The sequence below is a fragment of the Panthera tigris genome, chromosome B4, assembly GCF_018350195.1.
Source record: "Panthera tigris isolate Pti1 chromosome B4, P.tigris_Pti1_mat1.1, whole genome shotgun sequence".
NCBI classification, from domain to species: domain Eukaryota; kingdom Metazoa; phylum Chordata; class Mammalia; order Carnivora; family Felidae; genus Panthera; species Panthera tigris.
Genome location: NC_056666.1, coordinates 19,750,633 through 19,777,773, shown reverse-complemented (window position 1 = coordinate 19,777,773; position 27,141 = coordinate 19,750,633). Strand labels below are relative to the sequence as shown.

Here is a 27,141-nt window from a genome sequence, read left to right as displayed (position 1 = left end):
GAATCTGCCCAGGCTGAACAAAAAATATTTATTGTATTAAAATCACTGACATTTGGGGGTTGTTTTACCAGGTAGCGAGCAAGTGTCCTGATTAATGCAGTTTGGGAATCTGTTCCTACAAGCCCTTTGAGGTTTGGTCGAGTACTCGTCTACGTATTCCCGTACCTCTGTGTCCTTATCCCTCACAGAGACCTTCTCTCTATGTCCCATAAATGCCTGTGCTGTGGTTTCTCTCCGGCAGCTGTAAGCTCTTGGAGGCCAGGGATTGTGTCTTGCTCATGATTGCCTAGCCCAGCACCCAGCAACTGGTTTGCCATCTGCAACTGGTTTCCCATCTGCTACGCTAGTCCTTTCCTACCCTCTTCATTAACCAGTTGAGGCCTCCCATTTACATAAGTGCAGCATCTCTTGAAGCTGTCCCCTCCCTCACCCAGTCATCCAACAATACTAGGGGCTTATTCAGTCCAGAGGGATGAGTGCTGCTCTCAAACATCAGGCAGAGAAAAAGCTGGAGAGTTGAGTCAGTTCACCTCTGGGCTCCCGGTTAGGACTGCTGTTCCTTAGATCATTGCTCTGTGATATCACTCTAGTGAAGGCCTGGCCCGCACTGCTATTCCTCCTCTGTGTCCTTCTAGGCCTGGATATGGGACCTGGATCACCTGTGCAGAATTCTCCTTCATGGTGAGTTCCCCTTTGAAGCCTCCCACGGGCTTTGTTCCTACCCCGTCTCAAGCCTTTGGAGCAGTTGCCAGGACATTGAATCTCACAGGGAAGGGGTCAGGGTTTCATCACTTTCCTCCCAGGATGCTTCTTGGTCCCCATGCAAATTTACAGGGACCGCCTCCGTATACCAAGCTTTGATCAAGAGGCAACTTTTTCAGGCCACAAAAGGTCCTCTTATCCTTTCTCCCAGAGCAGCAAGTGCCTGTTCAGTACGTATTTACATAACTATTAAAGGCCACTCATGGGTTCTGGCCCCCTCCGCTCACCAATAGAGAGCAGATACATTCTAAATGATGTCCTCTGTTCAGCTCAACCAGCAGTTGTCAAACATTTTTGTCTCAGGACCCATTTTTCCTCTTAACAGTGTTTGTTTATTTATTTTATTTTATTTTATTTTATTTTATTTTATTTTATTAAAAAAATTTTTTTTTCAACGTTTATTTATTTTTGAGACAGAGAGAGACAGAGCATGAACGGGGGAGGGGCAGAGAGAGAGGGGGACACAGAATCGGAAGCAGGCTCCAGGCTCTGAGCTGTCAGCCCAGAGCCCGACGCGAGGCTCGAACTCACAGACTGAGAGATCGTGACCTGAGCTGAAGTCGGATGCTTAACCGACTGAGCCACCCAGGCGCCCCTTAACAGTGTTTATTTAATAACAGTTCTGTTTATCTATAGTTACAATATTAGAAATTAAAATAGAGAAACGTTAAAAAATACGTTCATTAATTCATTTAAAAATAACAATAATAGGGGTGCCTGGGTGACTTAGTTAAGCATCTGACCCTTGGTTTCGGCTCAGGTCAAGGTCTCATGGCTCTTGAGTTTGGGCCCCACATCGGGCTGTGCTGTCATCCAAGAGCCTGCTTTGTATCCCTCTCTCTCTGTCCCTCTTGCCCCCCATCGCTCTCTCTCTCAAAAACAAAATAAACATTAAGAAAGTAACAATAATAAACCCTATGTTAATGCAAATAGAATGCATTTTATGAAAATAGCTATCTTTTCCAAAATAAAAAGCTTTAATGGGAAGAAAAAAATTCACATTTTTGTAAATATATTTCCTATCTGGCATAACAGAAAACGCTGGATCCTCGTATTTATTTCTGGATTCAATCTGCTGCAATATGTAGTTTTGGTTGAAGTACTTGGGAAAAAGAGGAATATTTTAGTAGCCTTTTTAGAAAATCATATATTATTCGTTGATACCACACCAAAACTCGATAAATTTTAATTTGTTAAAATTTAGTTTGTAATGTTGAATCTGAAATCATATCAAATCTGTTGATCTATTTTGCAGTTTGTCTTTTTTATTAATGTTACTTATTTATTTACTTATGTAAGTTTATTTATTTATTTATTTTTTGAGAGGGCGAGAGAGAGGCAGAGAGAGCGACAGTGATGGAGAGAATCCCACGCAGGCTCCACGCTGTCAGTGCAGAGCCCCACACGGGGCTCGATCTCACAAACTGTAAACCTGAACTGAAATCGAGAGCTGGACATTTAACTGACTGAGCCACCCAGGCGCCCCAGTCTATTTTGCAGTTTGAATGGAGTTTTTGGGTGCAGAGAGAGAGAGGGAGAGAGAAGGAGCGAGAATGCGGAGCTCGGAGTGGGGCTCGAGCTCACCTGATGTGGGGCTCAAAACCACGAACCGTGAGATCATGACCTGAGCTGAAGTTGAAGGCCTAACCCACTGAGCCATCCAGGTGCCCTGGATTTTTTACCCATACAAAACTTTGTTACATCGTGTGCTGGGCATGTGGGAAATACTAGTCCCCTGAATTATGTAGATCTTTTGAATGTTGACACAAGTCACTAAACAATATTTATTTATTTATTTATTAAAAAATTTTTTTTGATATCCTGAATTTTTTTTAATTTTATTAAAAAAAATTTTTTTTAACGTTTATTTATTTTTGAGACAGAGAGAGACAGAGCATGAACGGGGGAGGGGCAGAGAGAGAGGGAGACACAGAATCGGAAGCAGGCTCCAGGCTCTGAGCCATCAGCCCAGAGCCTGACACGGGGCTCGAACTCATGGACCGCGAGATCGTGACCTGAGCTGAAGTCGGACGCTTAACCGACTGAGCCACCCAGGCACCCCTTAAATTTTTTTATTTTTTTAAATTTACATCCAAATTAGCACATAGTGAAACAATGATTTCAGGAGTAGATTCCTTAATGCCCCTTACCCATTTAGCCCATCCCCCCTCCCACAACCCCTCCAGTAACCCTCAGTTTGTTCTCCATATTTACGAGTCTCTTCTGTTTTGTCCCTCTCCCTATTTTTATATTATTTTTGTTTCCCTTCCCTTATGCTCATCTGTTTTGTCTCTTAAAGTCCTCATACGAGTGAAGTCATATGATTTTTGTCTTTCTCTGACTAATTTCACTTAGCATAATACCCTCCAGTTACATCCATGTAGTTGCAAATGGCAAGATTTCCTTCTTTTTGATTGCCGAGTAATACTCCATTGTATATATATACCACATCTTCTTTATCCATTCATCCATCGATGGACAGTTGGGCTCTTTCCATACTTTGGCTATTGTTGATGGTGCTGCTATAAATATGGGGGTTCATGTGTCCCTTCGAAACAGCACACCTGTATCCCGTGGATAAATGCCTAGTAGTGCAATTGCTGGGTCGTAGGATAGTTCTATTTTTAGTTTTTTCAGGAACCTCCATATTGTTTTCCAGAGTGGCTGCACCAGCTTGTATTCCCATAAATTTTTTTTAACATTTATTCATCTTTGAGAGACAGAGCATGAGTGGGGGAGGGGCAGAGAGAGAGAGGGAAACACAGAATCCAAAACAGGCTGGAGGCCCTTAGCCGTCAGCACAGAGCCTGATGTGGGGCTTGAACCCACAAACTGCGAAATCATGACCTGAGCTGAAGTCAGACCCTTAGCCAACTGAGCCACCCAGGCGCCCCACTAAACAATATTTAAAGAATCACATTTGTTGTCTTCACCATTTATCTCATCTGAATACCTTTAAGGATTGGGAAGCTGTTAAACTCATAGTGGCAGATACAAGTTTTCCCAAATCCTAATTTTCCCTTAAAAGCTCACATTTTATCTCTGGCAACCAACACTGTCAGTTGTTTTCTTTGAAGTGACAGGCTCACTTCATTTATGTTTGAGAAAATGTGCCAAATACCCAAGTCAAAATAATCATAGTACGTCTGTCAGTTCTTTTAAGTAAAAATGGTGTTCCATGAAAAAGCTGCTGGTTCAGCTTAGAACTCAAGCAATCACACAAGTGCTTTTCCCTGGGGCAACCAGGCTACTTTGGTATGCAGCAGAAATGTTTTATTTCCATTTTGTCACATAGAATATTAAAAAGATGCATAATTAGACTTAGGATTTAACACAATAATTTTAAGTAAAAGTGGCTTTATTTTTATCTATCTATCTATCTATCTATCTATCATTTTTTGTTTGTTTTATTGTGAATGTATGAAAGTAGTTTGGTGCCACTGCCTTGATTTGTGCTAAGTGGCTAGCATTTTTGCACACATTTGCTTTTGTACCATCAGTGCAAATGTAAGTAGTGGAAAAGGCAAATTGACATCTTAAGGAGTATTATTAAAATACTTTGATCTTACAGATTCCCTGAAAGGATCTTGGGTCCTCCAAGATTTTCAGACCACATTCTAAGAACTGTTGAGTTAGACAGTTCTCCTTCTTTCTTCTCCTAATTAAAACAAACAAACAAACAAACAAATAAATAAAAAACAAAAAACCCACAAAAACCATATTGAGGTATAATTGATATACAATAAGCTGCAGATATGCTTCTTTACCTAAAAAAAAATTCTTGAATTCTACCTTATCATGCACCCAGCATGTGGAAACACTTATCCCAGCCTTGCCATGTATTTCCTGCCCCTGACTTGGAATTGGCTATTTCTTCAAGGAGCCTTGCTTCCATTTAGTAAGAGATAGTATTTAGAATACAGAATCTGGGGCACCTGGGTGGCTCAGTCGGTTGGGCGTCCGACTTTGGCTCAGGTCATGATCTCATGGTCCGTGGGTTCAAGCCCAACATCAGGCTCTGTGCTGACAGCTGAGAGCCTGGAGCCTGCTTCAGATGCTGTGTCTCCCTCTCTCTCTGCCCCACCTCCGCTTGTGCTCTGTCTCTCTCTGTCTCAAAAATGAATTAAAAAAATTAAAAAAAAAAGAACACAGAATCTGGGTACTAGGCATGCTTACTGCCACTTGTTTAAGACTGCTTCTAGGTACTTTGAGTGGTTAGAGCTAGGAAATATAACTATATATCTCTCTATATCTCTCTAAATAGATGGATAATGGAGATACAACTATATAAATCTCTATATATCTCTCTATATAGATAGATAATGTGGAGGAGAAAAGATAATTTTCACTCTACCCTCTGAATTCTTGGCTGAGACTCCTGTAATAAAAGACAGATTAACAAGAGAAGAACAAAGAGAAGTTTACTAACATGTATACTTCATGTATATATGGGAGATGCCTAGGGAAAAATGAATAACTCTCAGAGGTGGCTTAGAACTCCAGCTTAAATATCATCTTCAGCTAAAGACAAAAGAAAGGTGTGGAGGAGACCACTTATGTGGAACTTACCAGAAAAGGTGTGGTAAACAAGAGTATGATTTGTTATGCAGGTTTAAGTCAGTGCCTTCTTCATTGGCAAGTTGTCTCCTGGATTAACTTTTCTCTTTCTTGGTAGAAAGGAGAGAAGGGGCACCTTTGTACATGAATGTCTTGCTTTAGAGAGAGAGTAGATTGTTTTCTTGTTTCTGCTTGTTTTTAATTGCTTTCAGCTCAAAATAATGCTATGACAAAGTGCAATATTTTGGGGTGGCATATTTTGCAACCCTTCAGTAGATAGATTTAAAAATCAAGCTTATATTAATATTTCCAATTCAAATGTAATAAGTTCAGTGTATTTATTTGCTTCTTTTATTTTATACTTCCAACTCTTTTATGCTGAAATTCTTGGTACCAAACAACAGTAATGTAATTATTTATTTTCTTGACCTATATGTTTATAAAATAGTTTGTGAATCTTAAAAATAATTGTTTAATTTAAGCTCACCTATTTATTTATTTTGAAGTTTATTTATTTATTTGTTGAGAGAGAGAGAGAGAGAGAGAGAGAGATTGATTGAGAATCCCAAGCACTCTCTGCACTGTCAGCACAGAGCCCGACATGGGGGCTCAAACCCATGAACGATGAGATCATGACCTGAACTGAAGTTGGTTGGTTAACCACCAGGTTAACCACCTGAGCCACTCAGGTACCCCTAAAGTTCATCTATTTATTTGGAGAGGCAGGGGAGGGGCAGAGATAGAGAATTCCAAGCAGGCTCCATACTGTCAGCACAGAGCCCAACATCGGGCCCCATCCCATGACCTTGGGATCATGACTTGGCCAAAATCAAGAGTTGGATACTTAACTGACTGAGCCACTAAGGACCCCCAGTTTGTGAACATTTTTATATGATTGCATCCATGTTCTCAATGAAGCATGAGGTAAGGTTATCAGCTGAGAGTGAAGGGAGTAAGGGTGTTGGAGGTATGAGCACAGAGAAGCTCTAAAGTAGTCCTTTTCAAGAATGGGTAAGGGAATTTTCTAGGGCATGCAGTAGAATTGTCTGGCAGCTTTAATTCCTCTATTTGGGGTTTGTGATAATACATTTAATGTCACAACAATCAGCAGGGTTGTGTGACTTTCTGCAGTTGTGGACCCTGCTCACATGTGGTGATGGGATTGTATGTAGGGGTCTAGTCTAGTCAGGACTGGGATTTTCTAGGCAAATGCAAAGAAAAAAGAGAGGAGCCAGAGGTTAAGAGTGTTTTCCTAGAAGTAGTGCTGGGTCACAGAATCTAAGGGTAATTGTAAGAAGAAAGTCAGAGCATGAGGGCAGTGAAGAAAGTGAAAAAACGATTAGGCCAATGGATTAAAGATCCCTGTAAGATAAAAAATAGCGCACAGGATCCAGAGTTAGTGAATTGGAAGGATAAAAATAAGAAGGAATGACCAAAGGGTGGGATGCTTTGACAGCATGATTTTGAGGAGGAAAAAGCTGCACAGGATAACGTGTGACAGGGACAGAGAATTCAGTAGAAGCAGGATGTTGGAACAAGGGATAAGGAGATATGTGTTTCTTAAGAATTCTCAGAGATATGGGAGGTGAAATCCTAGGTGTCCTACCATACATGGAATCTTAAGAACATTGAATGTTATAACATTCAATGTACATACCTTGGAGTATGTACCTAAACAAACAATGTACATACCTTGGAGAAAACCCTGCAGTCTGGAGGATGGGCAGACATCCAGATGACTGACTTCTGGGTTACACTTTGGGATCTTGTCTAGAGCACTTTGAACTCTGGTGCAGATCCAGCTGCCTATTGGATGCCATCACTCCAGAATTGAGACAGGAGTACATCTTTGCTAGGACAACCTCACCTACCCAACTTTCGCTAATAAGTTAACCTGCACAGGATATTTTGGTTCTTGAACAAGACTCCAAAGTCAGAGAATTTATTGAAACTACTTGAGATGGTCCTTGAAGCTATAATTCAAGAAGGGAGGTTTTAGGCAGAGGGAGCATTGGGCATGCAACACTGTGTGAGCTTCCTAGAGTGTCCAAGACCAAGAAATTCCAGAAATAACATGTGAGAGGGAATCCTGGAAGTCAGCGTGCAAATCTATGGCCACAGAGTTCCCGAAAGAGGAAAGGAGGTCCTTGGTAGGTGAGCTTTGATTGATCCAATGTTATCTTGCTGCAGTTGCTGGGAGAGGGTCCCCTACAGAATGGGCTTATTCTGTAGGGCAGGCAGCTAGAAAATCAGTGGAGCCCCTGGAGGAGGCCATATGCTGCCAGAAACTGCTGTATAGAGTTTTGCAAAGAGTTCTAAGACCCAGACAGGAGAGATTTGAAGGAAAAAAAAAACAAAACAAACCAGGCTGAATTAGAGTCGGTGACTGTCTCTACTGTTCATAGTGGTATGTCGCATGTATAGGAGATAAAACTCAGAGTTAAGCCCACGAGTCCAGTAAAATCAAGATACAGGCATATATCAGAGACATTGTGGGGTTCAGCTCCAGCAAAAATCCCTTCAAATGAATTTTTGGTTCCCCAGTGCATGTTAAAATCACGTTTACATTACACATTATTCCATGAAGTGTGCAATGGCATTTTATCTAAACAAACAATGTACGTACCTTGATTTAAAAAAAGCTTTATTGCTGAAAAATGCTAACCATCATCTGAGCTTTCAACAAGTCATAATCTTTTATTCTGGTGGAGGGTCTTGCTTTGATTCTGATGGCTGCCGACTGATCTTGGGTGGTGGTTGCAGCAGGCTGGGGTGGTTGTGGCAACTCCTCCAGATAAGACAACAGTGAAGTTTGCTGCATTGACTTCATTTCATGAGTGATTTCTCTGTCACATGCGATGCCGTTTGATACCATTTTACCCACAGTAGAACTCCTTTCCTCCCCCCCCCCTTTTAAAAAACATTTTAAGTGATCTCTATACCCACTGTGGGGTTTGAACTCACAGCCCTGAGATCGAGAGCAGCATGCCCCACTGACTGAGCCAGCCAGGGACCCCAGGAGAACTTCTTTCAAAATTGGAGTCAGTCCTCTCAAACCCTGTCACTGCCTTATTAATTAAGTTTATATAATATTCTAAATCCTTTGTCATCAATCATCTTCACAGCCTCTTAACCAGGAGTAGATTCCATCTCAAGAAACCATGTTCTTTGCTCATCCATAAAAAGCAACTCCTCATCCAGTCAGGTTTTATCATGAGAGGGCAGCAATTCAGTCCCCTCTTCAGACTCTTCTTCCAATTCTAGTTCTCTTGCTATTTCCACAACATCTGCAGTTACTTCTCCCACTGAAGCTTTGAATCCCTCAAATTTATCTATAAGGGTTGGGATCAATTTCTTCCAAATTCCTATCAGCGTTGATCTTTTGACTTCTCATGAATCACAGATGTTCTTAATGGCATCTAGAATGGTGAATCCTTTCCAGAAGGTTTTCAATTTTCTTTGCTCAGTAAAGAATGCCCAGAGGAATCACTATCTATGGCAGCTATAGCCTTATGAAATGCATTTTTTTTTTTTAAATTTTAGAGACAGAGAGAGAGAGAGAGAGAGAGAGAGAGAGAGAGAATCTTAAGCAGGCTCCACACCCAGTGATGCAGGGCTTGATCCCATGACCCTTGGGATCATGACCTGAGCTGAAATCAAGAGTCAGATGCTCAACCAGCTGAGCCACCCAAATGGCCCCATGAAATGCATTTCTTGAATAATAAGACTTGAAAGTCAAAATTACACTTCGATCCACGGGTTACAGAACGAACGTTGTGTTAGCAGGCATGAAAATAACATTAATTTCATCGTACGTGTCCCTCAGAGCTCCTGGGTGACCTGGTGCATTGTCAATGAGCAATCATATTTTGAAAGGAATGTTTTTTTTTCGGAGCAGCAGATCTCAATGGTGAGCTTAAAACATTCGTCAGCCATATTGTACACAGATGTGCTGTCATCCAGGCTTTGGAGTTCTATTTGTAGAGCACAGGCAGAGTAGGTTGAGCATAATTGTTAAGGGCCCTGGGATTTTGAGAATAAGTGAGCTTTGGCTTCACCTTCAAGTCACCAGCTACATTAGCCCCTGACAAGAGAGTCAGCCTGTACTTTGAAGCTTTGAAGCTTTGAAGCCAGGCATTGACTTCTCCTCTCCAGCTATGAAAGTCCAGGATAGGGCTGTTTTCCTTACATTGAAAATCTGTCGTTTAGCATGGCCACCATCATTAATTATCTTAGCCAGTACTTCTGGATAACCTACTGCAGCTTCTACATCAGCACTTGCTGCTTTTGTCTTATTGATATGGCTTCTTTTCTTAAACCTCATGAATCAACCTCTGCTAGCTTCTAACTTCTGTTCTATGGCTTCCTCACCTCTCTCAGCCTCCAGAGAATTGAAGGGAGTTAGGACCCTGGTCTGGATTAGGCTTTGGCTGAAAGTTGTGGCTGGTTTGATCTTCTCTCCAGACCACTGAAACTTTCTCCACATCAGTAATAAAGCTGCTTCACCTTCTTACCATTTGTGTGTTCACTAAAATAGCACTTTTAATGTCCTTCAAGAAATTTTCCTTTGCATTCACGACTTGGCAGTTTGGCTCAAGAAACCTAGCTTTCGGCCTATCTCAGCATTTGACGTCTTCCTCACTAAGCTTAATCATTTCTAACTTTCGATTTAGGGGTGCCTGGGTAGCTCAGTTGGTTCAGCGTCCAACTTTGGCTCAGGTCATGATCTCACGGCTTGTGAGTTGGAGCCCCGATTCGGGCTCTGTGCTGACAACTCAGAGCCTGGAGCCTGCTTCGGATTCTGTGTCTCCCTTTCTCTCTGCCCCTCCCACCACTCATGCTCTGTCTGTCTGTCTCTCTCAAAAGAAATAAATAAATAAATAAACATTAAAAAATTAATTTTTGATTTAAAGTGAGAGAAATGCGACTCTTCCTTTCACTTGAACACTTAGAGGCCATTGTGGGGTTATTAACTGGCCTAATTTCAATATTTTGTGTCTCAGGGAATGGGGAGGCCTAGGGAGAGGGAGGGAGAGAAGGAGAGAGAGAGAGAGAGAGATGGGGGAATGCCTGGTTGGTGAAACAGAACACACATGTTCATCAGTTAAGTTCATCATCTTATATGGGCGTGGTTTGTGGCACTCCCCAATTACCGTGGTGACATCGAACATCACCCATCACAGATCACCGTAACAAATATAATAACAAAAAAGTTCAAAATATTGTGAGAATTGCCAAAATGTGACAGACGCAAAGGGAGCAGGTGCTGTTGGAAAAATGGCACCAATAGACTTGCTTGACGCAAGGTTGCCACGAGCCTTCAGTTCGTAAAAAATGCAGTAGCCTTGAAGTGCAACGGAAGGAGGTATGTCTGTACTAGAACAGGAAGCGACTGGGAGAGATGTTAAGCCTTGCTTTCCCACAAGAATCCCTGGAGTTTTGGGGACAGACACTAGATTTCCCCCTGAATATAGGATAGGACAGTGAGCCTATTTTTTTTTTTTTTTTTTTTTTTTAGGTACAATCGTATATCACATTATATTAGTTTCAGACTTACAACATAATGATTCAATGTTTATATACATTGTGAAACAGTCACCACAATGAGTGTAGTTACCATTCATCACCACACCTATGTATGGAATTTTTTTTCCTTGTGATGGGAACTTAAAAACATTTTTTTAAATTCCAGTATAATTAACATACAGTGTTCTATTGGTTCAGGTGTACAATATAGTGTTTTTAACAATTCTATACATTATTCAGTGCTCATCATGATGCATGTACTGTTGACCCCCTTCGCCTCTTTTTTTTTTTTTTTTTAACGTACATTTATTTTTGAGACAGAGAGAGACAGAGCATGAACGGGGGAGGGGCAGAGAGAGAGGGAGACACAGAATCTGAAACAGGCTCCAGGCTCTGAGCCGTCAGCACAGAGCCCGATGTGGGGCTCAAACTCATGGACCGCAAGATCGTGACCTGAGCCGAAGTCGGCCGCTTAACCGACTGAACCACCCAGGCGCCCCAGCCCCTTCGCCTCTTTTATCCGTTCCCCCCTTCACCTCCCACCACCTCCCCTCTGGCAACCACCAGTTTGTTCTCTATAAGAACTTTTTTTTTAATGTTTATTTTTTAGTTTTGGAGAGAGAGAGAGCACGCGTGTGTGCATGCACGTGAGCGAGGGAGGGGCAGAGAGAGAGGGGGACAGAGGATCCGAAGTAGGCTTTGTGCTGCCAGCAGAGAACTCCATGTGGGGCTTGAACTCTTGAACTTTGAGATCATGACCTGAGCTGAAGTCGGATGCTTAACCAACTGACTGAATCACCCAGGTGCCCCATCTATGGGAACTTTTAAGATTTACTCTCTTAGCAGCATTTCAAATGTAGCTATTGTCAAATTACCCTCTAGATAGGTTGTGCCAGTTTTCACTTCCAAAGGCTAATTCTAAATTATTTTTTAACATTTATTTATTTTTGAGAGGGGTGGGGGTGGGGGCAGAGAGAGAAGGGAGACTCAGAATCCAAATCAGGCTCCAGGCTCTGAGCTGTCAGCACAGAGCCCGATGTGGGGCTTGAAACCACGAACTGGGAGATCATGACCTGAGCCGAAGTCCGATGCTCAACCACTGAGCCACCCAGGTTCCCTTCATAGGCTAATTCTAATCATGAACTGCCTGTTGACCCTAGATGACCAAAGGACTTGTGGACAGGCAGGCAACTGAATTTTGGGTTACATCCAAATGACCTGTTTGGCATAGCTTTAGAAACTTTCACTCCTGTGGCTACCCTTGTGGGTCATACCAGGTGGGCTTTGGTTACCTTGTCATGCTCTTCATTAGTTTCTTTTGTTGGTTTCATATCCTCTGTCCACCCTTTAAGCTTCTTTCTTGCTTGCTTTGTATATTTGTCTGAGTGATTTGATTCTTTCTATGGCTTTGAGCTTTACAAGTTGATGCCTTCCAGATCTATACTTTCAGAGTTAAACCCATGTATTCTTTGTTGCCATTTGTTTTTGTTTTTAAAGTTTATTTATTTTTGAGAGAGACAGAGACAGCACCAGTGGAGGAAAGGCAGAAAGAAAGGGCGAGAAAGAGAATCCCAAGCAGGCTCTGCACTGTCAGCGCAGAGCCCTACACGGGGCTCAAACTCATGAAGCCATGAGATCGTGACCCAAGAGTTGGTCACTTAACGAATTGAGCCACCCTCTTTGTTGCCTCAGAATAAATAAATAAACTTAAAAAAAAAAAAGGTAGCAACTTGGCCACTGCCATAGCTCTGTGACAGTCCTCCCAGGTTCCAGTTTCTTCTTTTATAATCTAACCTCCAGCTCACTGTGAGAATTCTCTTTTTAAAGCTGTGTTTCTCTCTCTCTCTCTCTCTTTTTTTTTTGAGAGAGACAGAGACAGCGCAAGCAGGGTAGGGGCAGAGAGATAGGGAGACAGAGAATCCCAAGCTGTCACTGAGCTGTCAGCACAGAGCCCCATGCAGGGCTCAAACTAACGAAGGGAGCGATCATGACCTGAGCCAAAACCAAGAGTCCTACGCTTGACCGGCTGAGCCACCCAGACGCCGGAGAATTATCTTTTTAAATCCAAGTCCAATCCTCAGCTTGAATGTCTTACCTTTGTGACTTCCAGAATAAATCTGAGTGATTTAGCACAAGGTCATTAGCCATCTGGAATCCTGTCTGCCTGCGAGCTTCATGGTTTTCCATTCCTTCCTCCCACGCACTCCCAGCTGCCCTTATCCTTGAGTGCGGCGGCCACACTGAACTGGACTCTTTAACACCTCCTTTTCCTTCCCGGCTTACTTATTGAATAGGGATCTGGTTAAAAGGTAACCTCTTTTACAAATGCTTTTCCACCCTTTCTCATAAAGAATGGCTGTGACAGAGATAATCACTGTCTGCACTGCTATGAAAGTGAGGGCATACCAGCATTATTGTACTCACCACACCGGGTTACGGACATCTGACTACCTTGCTTGACGGGCAGTCCCAAGAGGGGCGGGGTCCAAGCATCCTGGTCATTTTCATAGTCCTGACTATTCACAATGGCTGGCCCACGGTAGGCACTAAACACACATTTGTTGACTCAGTGAATGAGAACGAGGGTCTAGGGTAGCATATATGAGCTGGGGAAAATCCTTCATTCTCATCTGGGATCAGTATTCTTTATTTGTAAAACGGTCCCTTCCTTTCTCAAAATTAAAAAAAAATTTTTTTTTAGTGTTTACTTATTTTTGAGAGAGGGAGACAGAGTATGAGCAGGGGAGGAGCAGAGAGAGGGAGACACAGAATCCAAAGCAGGCTCCAGGCCCCGAGCTGTCAGCCCAGAGCCCAACACGGAGCTGGAACCGACAGACTGTGAGGTCATGACCTGAGCTGAAGTTGGACGCTCAACCAACTGAGCCCCCCAGGTGCCCCTTTCCTTTCTTAAAGGTTTATAGTCCTGAGATGATAGATATGTCTCAACTCTTGAAATTGAGGATTAGGAAGTATTACTTTTGCTCTGTAAGTGACTATAATCCTACTTCATTAATATGAGATCTGCCCAGCAGCCTGATTTCTTTTCTGCACGGCCTGGCCATTTCGGGTTTGCAATGTTGCTCAGCAACATTCTAGATTCACCACATCATAATCAAAGAGCTCAGTACAAGTGCATTATTTATTTATTCAGAACTCCTTCAATGTATGTCAATGTTTGTCTCATATTTTCCTGGTATTTTTGCCCTTGAATATTTTTCCCGCTTTATTAAAATATGATTGGCAAACAAAAATTGTATGTATTCAGGTTGTATAAACATAATTTGGGGGGAAATTTTTTATTGTGGTAAAATATGCATAACATAAAATTGACCATTTCAACCATTTTTAAGTGTTCCTCCTTAAATTTTATTGGCAAATAATTCAAGGATATCATTCCAATCCCCCCAATGTTCAATAATATATTGAATATCTATCTATATCAATATATAGATTTCTCCTATACCAGTGGAAATCTGCATATCATCTGAGAGGTTCAACACTTAGAATGAGCGAGTACAGGGCTGCCTGGCTGGCTCAGTCATAAGAGCATGTGTCTCTTTTCTTTTTTTAATTTTTTATAAGTTTATTTATATATATATTTTTGAGAGAGAGAGTACAAATGGAGGAGGGCCAGAGAAAGAGAGAGAAGGGGAGAGAGAGAGAGAGAGAGAGAGAGAGAGAATCCCAAGCAGGGAGCCCTATGTGGGGCTCAAACTCACAAACTGTGAGATCACGGCCTGAGCCGAAACCAACAGTCGGGTGCTTAACCAACTGAGCCACTCAGGCACCCCAAAGAGCATGTGACTCTTGATCTCAGGGTTGTGAGTTCGAGTCCCAGATTGGGTGTAGAGATTACTTAAATAAATAGGACTTAAAAAAAATAATGAGCAGGCATATCATTTTTCAGACCATTTTGTTTATAAGAATTCAATGACAATGCATAGCCAGCTCGTTATAAAGGCTTGAGCACCTTAGAACGAGGTCACTACTCAAAGCCAAACTGAATATTTTGGTGAGGAATGAAAGATTAATTTTAACATGAGCGAGAATACTTTGAACCTTAATTGGATTTTAGAAATAGTCTTTCAGCTTCTTTCTCTCCACTTCACTCCGAGTTTCTATATATACATATAGACTGGTAGGAAAAGTGAATGCACTAATTAAGTCATGATGTTTTGAATTTCTGTTTTCTCTCTTACTTGGTATAATCCAAATTTCAGGAAAAAAAATTATTTTCTTAATTGGTTTTATTTATCACGAGAAGTCACATTCTTTAGAGTGAAAACAGCTTTCATAGGTAACAGCCAATGATCAAATCTGAGAATGCATTCCAATGTAAAAATATTCTTGCTCTCTTTCTAAAGTGATGCCATGCTGTTCAGGTTTAAGCAAGGAAGGTTTCTTTCCATTTCAGAGCTGGGGGGTGTTAGAGTAGACCAGTTCAGCTGTTTTTGTACAAAATGATTTTCAAAAATCCTGGTGACCTTTTCCTGCCCTCAAATAACTTTAAGAACGGTTGGACATAAAAACTTCAAACTCTACATATTCATAGCTCTCTGAGGAATATAATCATTGTTAGTTTGAGAAAAAGCTTACTATTTTTTTCAGCTGGAAAGCTCTAACATTACATGTTTGCACATGCTTGGTACGTAACTCCTAGTCTGCCGACGAAAAGTGATGGGAGACTTTTATAGCATATGTGTAGATGCAGATTTTTTTACTTTATTTACCATGTCATAGAACTTATAAAGGCATATGGAATTTATGCTGTAACCCTTCTATCAAAGTTAAAACTTTACATCTGTTCAGCCATATAAAAACAGAGATCCTGCTACGACATAGCAGAAGTCATGTAGAAAACCTTAGGGTGGCTAGTCTGAAGAACTCTCAGCTCTGTTCATGTCCTCATCAAAGGAAGCCCGAGTCTTCTGGCACTCTATAGGAAAGGGTTGGTTTTTGTTTTGTTTTTTTGAGGATCCGTAAGAGACTGTCACACACACGTTCTGGTTAGAGCCCTAAGCAAAGATTGTTGATTGCTGGTGAGGTCAGGCTTCTGACACCTGGGGTTTAAAAATCACTTACATCAGAGTTCTTTTTTAGAACACTGAAGGTAGTTAATTCCTCAGTGCCTCATGCAGGACCCCCTGAATGTTTGGCTATCATCCAAATGCAAGCCCTTTGTATCATCCTCTCCTCTGGTTTAAATTCCACATTGTTCTACATTTCCTTTTCCCCATTTGTCTTCTAACTGCTGTACTCTGATCTCTGGAAGCTCTTCCATCAAAAGCAAACCCCCTGTACTCTAAGCGTCTTTCCAGAAGTCTTCCTCTCCCTACTCGAAGAGATCTACTCACTCATACTACATCCCTGACTGTTGCCAGCAGGGTTACTTTCCTTGTAGTCTCCATTCCTGTGAAGAACTTTTCTTTCTTCTTTTAAGTAAACTCTACCCACAACGTGGGGCTCGAACTCACCACCACAAGATCGAGAGTCGTATGCCCCACCTACTGAGCCAACCGGGTATCCCTAGAAGGCTTCTTAAAAGAAAATGAAAATAAAAACTCTCCCTGACCCCCAACCAGGAGATAAACATTGTTATGTTTTTTAGTATATCTTTCAAAACACAGGTAGTGAATTATACTGTATGTATTCCCCTCCCCCCCATGACATATACTATACATTTCTTTAAAAATCTACTGTAAGCAAGCCTGGGTGGCTCGGTCGACTGGTTGAGCATCCGCCTCTCGATCTCAGCTTGGGTCATGATCCCAGGGTCATGGGATCGAACCCCACGTTGGGCTCCCTGTGAGTGTGGGGCTTGCTTGAGATTCTCTCTCTCTCTCTCTCTCTCTCTCTCTCTCTCTCTCTCTCTCTCTCTCTCTCCCTCTTGCCCCTTTCCCCCATTCACACACACTCTGTCTCTAAAATAAAAAATAAATAAATAAAATAAAATTTTTTACTGTCAATTATGTCAAAAATATAGAGAAAAATAGAAATATGAGGAACTCTTGCACACCCACTAACTGGTTTATGAATTTGAATAGGCCATCTATTGGATATCTTCCGGTTATCACTCCAGGTTCATCCTTTACCCTTCTGTACCCTGCAGAGTGCCCCAAGAGGCTGGCTATTATGGACTGATCTACTGCCTCGTTCTTTAGCTTCCACTTGGTCCATGGGAGCACCTATGGGAGGAGCCAACAGGAGGAGACGGAAGGGTAGGAGGTGAGTGAGGTCAGGGTATTTATTCCTTCCCCTCTCCAGCTCCATTCCTGCTGGGTTGCTGCTTATTGACTGAGTCTTTTCACTGAAAGCCCTGGTTCCTATATGAGAGCTGTCTCTCTCTGGGCTCTGAGCAGCTCTTCATGCCTAGAGTTGAAACAGCTCTCTGGTGTGATTAGCCCCAGGATACTGTACTATCTATCTCTTGTTGGTTTCCTCAGATGCTGTCTATGGCTGTCATGGGTTCCGTTCAATTATATCCCCTCCCTCTCCCCACCATTTATAGAATCTTTACAGAGGGAATCAAATTAAAGTGAGGTCAACAGGGTGGGACCTAATTCAATATGATTGTTGTTCTTCTTGAGAAGAGAAATTTGGATACAGACATGGAGGGAAGGTAATGTGAAGGCACAGCGAGAAGAGCGGCATGGGCAATCCAAGGAGGGAGGTCCTTCCCTCACAGCCTTCAGAAGAAATCAACCCTGCCAATACCTTGATTTTGGACTTCAGCCCCCAGAACTGTGAGACAATAAAATTCCAGTTGCTTAAGCCACCTAGTCTGTGGTATTTTGTAATGGCAGCCTTTTATAAATACTCTTTTCATTTAATAATATTTGAGTATCTAGTTTGTGTTATCTGTTTCCTGTAGGAACAGATTGATCTAGGTCTATAATCTATAAGCCTGTCTATGCCTTATTTACTTTATTTTTTATTTATTTATTTTTAAAAATTATTATTTTTTAACATTTACTTATTTTTGAGAGACAGAGAGAGACAGAGCGCCAGCAGGGGAGGGTCAGAGAGAGAGAGGGAGACATAGAATCCAAAGCAGGTTCCAGGCTCTGAGCTGTCAGCACAGAGCCCGACGCGGGGCTTGAACATACGAGCCATGAGATCATGACCTGAGCCAAAGTCGGCCTCTTAACTGACTGAGCCACCCAGGCTCCCCTGCCTTATTTACTTTAGACTGTGTTTTTTTCTGTTAAGAAATTGAACGCTATAGATTCGTGAAGTGCTTTCATGTCAATACACATGTTTGCACAACACTCTGAACATACTGAGGAAGTGTGACCTAGAGTACTCCCCTAATATCAGCTCATATCTAGACTTTTCCACACACAAGGAGATAGGACTCCTCTGGAGCTGTTTGTCCCTCCAAGATGCTGTTACTCATTGGTCACTTTGACCAAAATCATCCTTGGAATCACTCAGTAACGGTGCTATTTCTGTGCATATAAATGTTTTAATCACCCTCCAAAGTAGACCCGTAAGCAATTGTTGGCTTCTGACAACCCGCACATCTGTTTTGTGGAAATCTCTTTTATTGTAAAGAGGCAATACACTTGTCTGAATATTTCACTTCAAGCCTTTTTATTTCGAAATTGTTATTTCTTTGTTTCCAGTAATTCATCAGCTCTATTTTTTTTTTTTTTTAAAGAACACCACTAAAGAACAGAAAACTTTTAGCGCTCTGATTTTTAAAAGGGGAACAAGGGGTGCCTGGCTGGCTCAGTGGTAGAGCATGTGGTTCTTGATCTTGGGGTTGTGAGTTCCAGCCCCGCGTTGGGGGTAGAGTTCACTTTAAAAAAAGACTTTAAAAAAATAAAAAGGGAACAAAAATGCCAAGAGCTTTTCACTGGAAATACCCTACTTAAAAAAAAAAAATACAAACAAACAAGCAAACAAAACCACAAAACCTCTCTCTGCCAAATTAAGTTTTAATGATGTCAAAGGTGGTGAAGTCAAGCTTTATGTTTTCTTTCCTGTCTTGGATAGGATTATCTTGGATAATTAGCAAAGCAGGTCTTTCAAACAGAATTAGCCAAAGAAGAATGAACAGTTTAGGAAAAAAGAAAGGTAGCAGTCTTGGGGAAAATATAACTAGAAATTGAAAATTCAATCTGTGTTACATTTTGTGCTACTGAATGTGATTTGACTGTATGGGAGAGTGGCCTGGTAAATCCCTCCAACCACTGCCCATCTTAAAACATGGCAATGCTTGTCACTTAGGTTAGTATTTCACTGTGGCTTTCAAGATAATATGCTGTCCATTTTTTAATAACATTTAAAATGTTCATCTCCTTTTGACTGGGCACTTATAGCAAAATTATTAGTGCTTACGGCTTACTGCAGACAGTATTTATGCTGCTTTCCAGAAGCCACTTTTATCTGTTGGGAAAAAAAAAATCCCACTGTAGGATTTCCAACCTTTTAGGCTAACGTCTGACTCTATTAGCTCCTAAAGAGAAGAGCCATAAATAATCTTCCCATTTTATATTCTATGCTTTTAGCCAAAGCATTAATCACAGAGGTTTTTTTTTCTTTGCCTCATGAGAAAAGCCAGCCTTATGGTTTGAAATTTTGGTTTACAAAATATGGTTTTTAGGGTAGGCAGGCATGGGGGTAGGATGTAGAAAGAAGAAGGGGTCTTTGCTGGGCTTTATGAGTAGAAAACTTTGGGAACAAATGAGTTCTTTTCTTTCCAGGGCCAGATAATATCTCAGGGGTCTCCCACTTTTGTGGGGAGGGGAATCTTATTAACTCTTTCAGGTCAGAAGGGTGCCATTTATTCATCACAGTGACAATGCACTTGAACCATCCTGAGCAGTTGATGTGGCTCCCAAAGGGCTTAGTGTTTAAACCTACTGGGGCGGTAACCTTAGAACAAGATTAAGGCTGATTAACTACGCTTCTTTTTTCCTGGGCTTTCTCTGAAATTCGCATGCATACAATTTAATTATTATTGTCATGATCTTTCTTGTCATTGAAATGATAGGTATTCTTAGATGTACTTCATTCAGTAAATAGGCATTTTCTTTTTCTTACAAGATGATCATAGGAAAGCAGTTTTTAACACAATTCTCTTTCTTTCTCTCTTTTTCCTCCCTTTTTTTCAAAAGGCACCCCATCATCAGTAGGAGTTAGCGTGGCAAGGCTTGATGGTTCAACCATGAATTCCTTACGTCATTTGCTTCTTGAACTAGGTTTCTGCGAGGTCAGTAACTCATTTCTGAGCCTTGAGAATTGCTTGTTTGATTTGATTTTACTTGCTGACAAAATTTGCCTTTTAATTTTGTTAATGCCTTTATACTATCTCTGACTTCAGTTAGCTCTGACTTTCAAGGAACAATTTCAGTTGATTTGGATTAACAGCGGTAATAATTTACTAAGTGGCAGTGTTATTCATCCTTAAATATATATCTGGTCTTGAAGTCTCCAATTTCTGTAATAGCTATAAATGGGAATAAAATGACCAAACTACCACATACAAATTTTTCCTACACTCCTCAAAATCGCTTTAAAGAAACAAATACACCAGATTTTCTTTTCATTTTTCATCTCAAAGAACTTTATCACACTGTTGTTGTAACTTCAGTATCTCTGTTACCTCATTCTGTTCTCCATTAAGCTGTTATTCTCCAATCATTTAAATATTACTGTTTCCAAGAGACTCAACTTAATTGGTAAGTAAGCTTCCCATTAAGGAATCGTGTATTTTTTCTTTTCTGAGACACCCAAGTTTCCTCCTCCCATTGGCTGTTTGGGTGCTAAGAACAAAATGTTCCCCATTCTTAGAAATATTTTCTTTCTTTCTTTCTTTCTTTTTTTAAGTGTATTTATTTTGAGAGAGAAAGAGAGAGAGAGAGAGAGAGAGAGAGAGAGCTTGTGAGCGGGGAAAGGGGCCCAGAGAGAGGAGATATAGAATCCACGCTGACAGTGCAGAGCCTGACGCGGGGCTCAGTATCACAAACCGTGAGATCGAGACCTGAGCCGGAATCAAGAGTTGGCCGCTTGACCGAATGAGCTTCTTTTTTCTTGACGCTTACTTCCTTTTGTTATGTTTTAAAACTTCATTACAGGTATCTTTGTTATTCAAATAATGTATTCTTTAACATGCTTTAGTTTGTACTTTATTATGTATGTATGTATTCGTTCATGTTGTATTGAGGTGTAGGAGACACGCGATGTTACATTAGTTTCAGGTGTACAAGTGATTTGATAACTCAAATGTTATGCTATGCTCCCCCCAAGTGTAGCTACCGTCTGTCACCATGCAACGTTGTTAACAATAGCATTGACTATAGTCCCTATGCTATGCCTTTCATCCCCATGACTGACTCATTCCATACCTGGAAGCCTGTACCTCCCATTTCCCTTCACCCATTTCCTCCATCCCCCACTCTCTCCCCTCTGGCAACCACTAGTTCTCTGTATTTATGGGTCTGTTTCAGCTTTTTTTGTTTTTTCGTTCATTTGTTTTGTTTTTTAGATTCCACGTACGAGTGAAATCCCATGGTATTGGTCTTTCTCTGTCTGACTTATTTCACTTGGTATAATACTCTCTAGGCCCATCCATGTTGTTGTAAATGGCAAGATCTCATATCTTTTTGTATGATTTTTAAAAAATGATTTATTAGGAGCCTGATACGAGGCTCGAACCCATGAACTGTGAGATCATGACCTGAGCTAAAACCAAGATTCAGACGCTAATTGAGCCACCCAGGCCCCCAAATGTGAGATTTTAAAAACTGTATTTGGTACTCTGAGAAGTAAATCACTTCTCCAATGCCAAGTTCCCTGGCATCTTGGCACAATAGGGAAGGGGATGGGAAATCCTAACAGGCTAATATTACCTGTCAGATTAGTGGAATGCAGAGTCATAATGAAAATTAAGTTAAGGTGTAGAAAGTAAAGAAAGTTATATTTCTTTTTTAAAACTTATTTATTAATTTGTTGAATGTTTTTATTTTTGAGAGAGAAAGAGAGGCACCAATACACTCAATGAATGGTACTTATTACTATTTGGATAAATACTTCATAAAAGGTGGGTGTCAATATTGAGCAAGGCTAAAAATGTCATGTACTTGGGGGCACCTGGGTGGCTCAACCAGTTGAGCGGCCATCTTTGGTTCAGGTGGTGACCCCACGGTTCATGGGTTCCAGCCCCCTGTCGGGCTCTCTGCTGTCAGCACAGAGCCCGCTTCAGATCCTCTGTCCCCCTCTCCTTTCTGCACCTCCCCCTCTTGCCCTCTATCTCTCTCAAAAATAAACATTAAAAAAAAAAAAAAAAGGTCGTGTCCTCCAAGAAACCATCTTTGAACCTCAGTCTAAATCACATTCTCTCAAGCTGTGTGTTTTCCCTTTATAGCCTTTGCTGCCATTGGTAACCGTGCATTGATTATTTCTGTTACTGTTCAACAGAGTAGTTGCGAACTTAGTGCTGAGCTGGGGAGATCACGTGTGGACTGAGAAGAGCTCCATGTCTCTAACCAAGGCAGTTCCCACTAGGGTGTGTCAGTTGTTCTTTTGAGGGAGTGAGGGGCTCAGTGCTCCTGGATTTTCCAGTTTTTCATATAACCCGGAACCTTGGCTTTTTATAGGAAATGACTTGGTCTGAAAAGGTGGGGAAAGAATTCAATCAAAAAAAGACATGGTGGGGCACCTGGCTGGCTCAGTCAGAAGAGCATGAGAACTCCTGATTTTGAGATTGTGAATTTGAGCCCCACTTTGGGTGTGGAGATTACATAAAATAAATAAATAAACATTAAAAAAAAAAGATGAAGATATTGTATGGCCAACCAAACTCATCTGTGTGGTCACAAGAGATCTGAGAGCTGCCAGTTCACAATCTCTGGTTTCTTTTTTCTTTTTCTTTTTTTTAAGACAGAGAGAGAGCGAGCATGAGTGGTAGAGGGAGAGAGAGAGACTCTCAAGCAGGCTCCGTGCTGTCAGTACACAGCCCAACGTGGGCTCGAACCCATGAACCGTGAGATCATGACCTGAACTGAAGTTGAGTGGGACCACTAACTGACTGAGCTACCCAGGTGCCCCCAATCTCTGGTTTCTATTTGTCTCCATGATTAGACTGTATTGTTTGTATAGTGCCTGATAGAGTAGGGGTACATAGTAAGCACTAGATGTTGAAAGAAAGAGAAGGCAGGAAGTAAGAAAGAATAAAAGACTGCAGTTGATTTCTTTTTTTTCTCTATAATAAATTACATTTGAAAAATTGCCAACCTCGAGGACATTAGACAATCTGAGCAAGTTGATAGATTTCATATTTAAGAGTTCCATGTTAATATAAACTAAGAAAGAAAAAGCACTCACTCCTTCTCTGTATAATTTTCAGGAGAAAGTAAAAATATGAGGTTTGTGGGGCACCTGGGTGGCTCACTCAGTTGAGCGTCCGACTTCGGCTCAGGTCATGATCTCACAGTTTGTGGGTTCGAGCCCCTCATCAGGCTCTGTGCCGACCGCTTGCTCAAAGCTGGAGCCTGCTTCAGATTCTATGTCTCCTTCTCTCTCTGCCCCTCCCCCGCTCACGCTTTGTCTCACTCTGTTTCTCAAAAATAAATAAATGTAAAAAAATTAAAAAAAAAAAGAGGTTTGTTGCGTTTATAACCAAATGGTAACAAAATGAAAAAAATGTTTTGACTACCGCAGAAGCAACATTTGCCATGTGTAAGTATTTTATTGAAAAGACTGTTGGTCGCATATTGTCAAACCAAGTTTTGTTTGCTGGGAAATAGAATTTAATCTCTGACCTCAAGTTTTATTGTGTAATGAGCTCACCAAATACACTGAACTGCAGATTTCCATGGTAGTATGATTTGTGTACTGACATGAACTCTGGAAGTCATTGCAGCTGTCAGTTGGCGAAAAATAGGAAAAGAGAGGCTTTGGGGAGCTTAGATTTCTAGAGCCAATGGAAGAGGGAAAACCTTAAATGCCAGATTATTTAGAAACTGTCTAAATTGAAGTGGCTGTCTTTGACATATTTGTAAATTTAAGGATTCTTAGAGATTTGCCTTTGGGGACACAGAATATGCCTCAGAAACTAGAGTGGTCTACCGATCAGATCCCTGAATTGCAAAATTGAAGATCAACAAATGTTCCTAACAGATAGTTATATATTCTGTACTACATCAGACACTATGGCCCCAGAAAGTAAGTATTAGAAGTAATGGTGGGTGGGGGGGTTGGGGGGTCATCTGTGTACTTAGGGAGTTTCATTCTAGCTGGGGAAAAAAAAGACCAATAATTGGGAAAGGATAAAAGACTCTGTGATTCAAGGCTAAGCCATGTGTTAGACTATAGTGTAACAGGAAATCAGAGGGTAAAAATCACAGCAGGCTTCATAGATTAGGTAAGACTGCCACTACAACTTCCAGAAAGTATTATGGCTTAGAGAAGGAAAGAATACATATCCCTATCATGATCCTTTCTGCTTTTCTGAAAAAAATTTTTTAAATATTTATTTACTTTTGAGAGAGAGAGAGAGAGAGAGAGAGAGAGAGCATGAGCGAGCAGTGGAAGAACAGAGAGAGAAGGAGACACAGAATCTAAAGCAGGCTCCAGGCTCTGAGCTGTGAGCACAGAGCCCGCCCAGGGGCTCGAACTCACGAACCATGAGTTCATGACCTGAGTCGAAGTCAGACACTTAACCTGACTGAGCCACCCAGGCACCCCTCCTCTCTGTTTTTCAAAGTATGCTAATTCTGATCTTGGGTTTTGTTTTTTTGTTTTTTTTTCTTGAGAGACAGAGACAGAGAGAGAGAGAGAGAGAGAGAGAGAGGGAACAGGTTGGGGAAGGGCAGAGAGAGGGTGAGAGAGAGAGAATCCCAAGTAGATTCCACACTGTTAGTGCAGAGCCCCAAGCCTGACTCAGGGCTCAAATTCAAACCTTGAGATCATGACCTGAGCCGAAGTCAAGAGCCAGAAGCTTAACCGACTGATCCACCCAGGCACCCTGATCTTGGGATTTTTGAAAAGTGACAGAAAAAAAAGTGAAAGTTGTTTCTTTGTCTACTATCAATTTACGTATTTAAAATATTTTTCTGTAATTCCTGTATGTAACCAGTCAACAAGTCCTATCATTTCTTTGTTCAAATTGTGTTTCTTGTGGTAATACCCTCGCTGAGGACTTTAAAATTTCATGCAGAGATTTTGATTTGTCTAAGTTCACTTTGCGAGTGGCAAAGCCAAGAGTAGAACCAAAGTCCTGTGCTTTGTCTTTGACCCCATATGGTATGGCCCACCCTCTACAATCATAAAATCATCTCTATTATTGGTTAAAGAAACCATAGCACATTCTTCTGATGAAGTAGCATGCAGCCATCGTAAATTATGATTTATACTTACATTTATTGCTGTGGAAGTTGTTCATTGTGTATTAGCAGATGAAAAAAGCAATCAGCAAATATGATCCCATTTTTGTAAACGTATATCTGTATGCATATGCTTGCATGGGAAAGATCGGGAAGTTTTATTCTAACACATTAACAGTAGTTGTTCTGAGTAGTGGGACTTTAGATAATTTAGATGTTTTCTTTGTAATTTGTCATCTTTTGACATTGATCATGTGTTATTTGTGTAATTAATAAATCCCATGTTAACATCCCCTCTTTCAAAAATCATGGAGGGCTCCTCTTGCTTACACAAGCAGTAATAAAGATTTGGGGCGCCTGGTGGCTCAGTCGGCTAAGCGTCCGACTTCGGCTCAGTTCATGATCTCCCGGTTCGTGAGTTCGAGCCCCGCGTCCGGCTCTGGGCTGATGGCTCGGAGCCTGGAGCCTGCTTCAAATGCTATGTCTCCCTCTCTCTCTCTGCTCCTCCCCTGCTCATGCTCGGTCTCTCTCTCCTTCAAAAATAAATAAAAATATTAAAAAAAAAAAAAAAAGATTAAAAACCCTGGTTGCATACGTTCATCATCTGGGTTATTAAAAATAAACATACTGGTGCTCAGGTCCCACGTTAGACCAATGAAATTAAAATCTCTGAGGGGTAAGTCCCTGGCTTTGGTTTTTCCAAAAGCTTTTTAGATGGTTCTAATGTGCATCCAGCCTTACCTGGGAATATATGACAACTACAAAATCTTGGGTCCCACCCCAGATCTGCTAAGGTGGAGACCCTGGAACTGGGGTGTCACAAGCTGTTATACCAAGTTTCCTGCCAAAATTCCAGAACCACTACCATTGAGTAAAAGCTCAGCTTGACACTAGCCTCAACGTCCCCAAACTTACTCTGTACCATTTCCAACCTTCCACTTGCACTCCAACCAGACAAGTTGATTGTATGTCTCCTGAGGCTACGTGGCTGGGTCTACCTCTTCTCCCATGCTCTTGACTCTTCTGGCATACCTGCTTGCCGTCCTTGCGAGCCACCCACGTTTTAGCTCTTCCTCAAGGCCAAGTTCATGTCTTGCGACCTCCATGAAGCCTTTGTGCTTCTCAAGTCCTCTCACTACCAGATCTCCTTTTTCTCTCACATTTATTTATTTCTTCAGTAAGTATTTATTTCATGCTTGTTGTCTGCGGAGTGTTGAGTGAAATACCAAAGAACTACACCAGGGCCTTTTAGAGGGTTTTTAGTTGTTTATATATGAGATTAAAGGTGAAAAAGTGGATGTGGGAGGAGATGAAGTGCGAGGTGACAGGATGCAAAATTAGGAGGTGTGATAGGGTGGTTAGAAGAGTGTGGAGATAGTGGGGTTGAAAAGTATAATGTGGATCGTTTGCTCTGGGAGATGACCATAAGAAGATGGGAGAGGGCAAGTTCTCCCATGCACCATACCTTTTAAAGGAATACGTTTTCAGGGTGGCTTAGTTGGTTGAGCGTCTGACTGTTGATTTTGGCTCAGGTCATGATCTCAGGGTCATGGGACTGAGCCCCTTGTTGGGCTCTGTGCTGAGAGTAGAGCCTGCTTAAGGTTCTCTCTCTCTCTCTCTCTCTCTCTCTCTCTCTCCCTCCCTCTGCCCCTCTCCCTGGCTCACTGTCTCTTTATCTCTTCAAAAAATAAATGAGAGGAAGGAAGGAAGGAAGGAAGGAAGGAAGGAAGGAAGGAAAACTAAAAAATAAAGAATACTTTTCCTCTTTACAAAAGTATTTGTTTATTGCAGAAAATTTCAAAAATATAAAAAAATCGAAAAATATCACTGACATTCCTACTTGAGGATAAAAATTGTTACTTCTTTGTTGTGTATTTTTTTCTTTAAAAAATGACTAAATGCACATAGCCATAGATAAAATATATTTTACAATAAGATCATATTAAACATACTGTCTTGTTACTTG

General features: G+C 41.3%; 1 protein-coding gene across 1 annotated transcript in view; it reads left to right on the top strand.

Moving 5' to 3' along the window:
• Window positions 1-27,141, top strand: part of LOC122240508 — a 59,458-nt gene that overhangs the window by 17,788 nt on the left and 14,529 nt on the right. Inside the window, exon 5 of the mRNA XM_042993662.1 lies at window positions 636-681. Within this exon, the coding sequence (XP_042849596.1) occupies window positions 636-681 (46 nt within the window). The remainder of the gene's footprint in view (window positions 1-635; window positions 682-27,141) is intronic.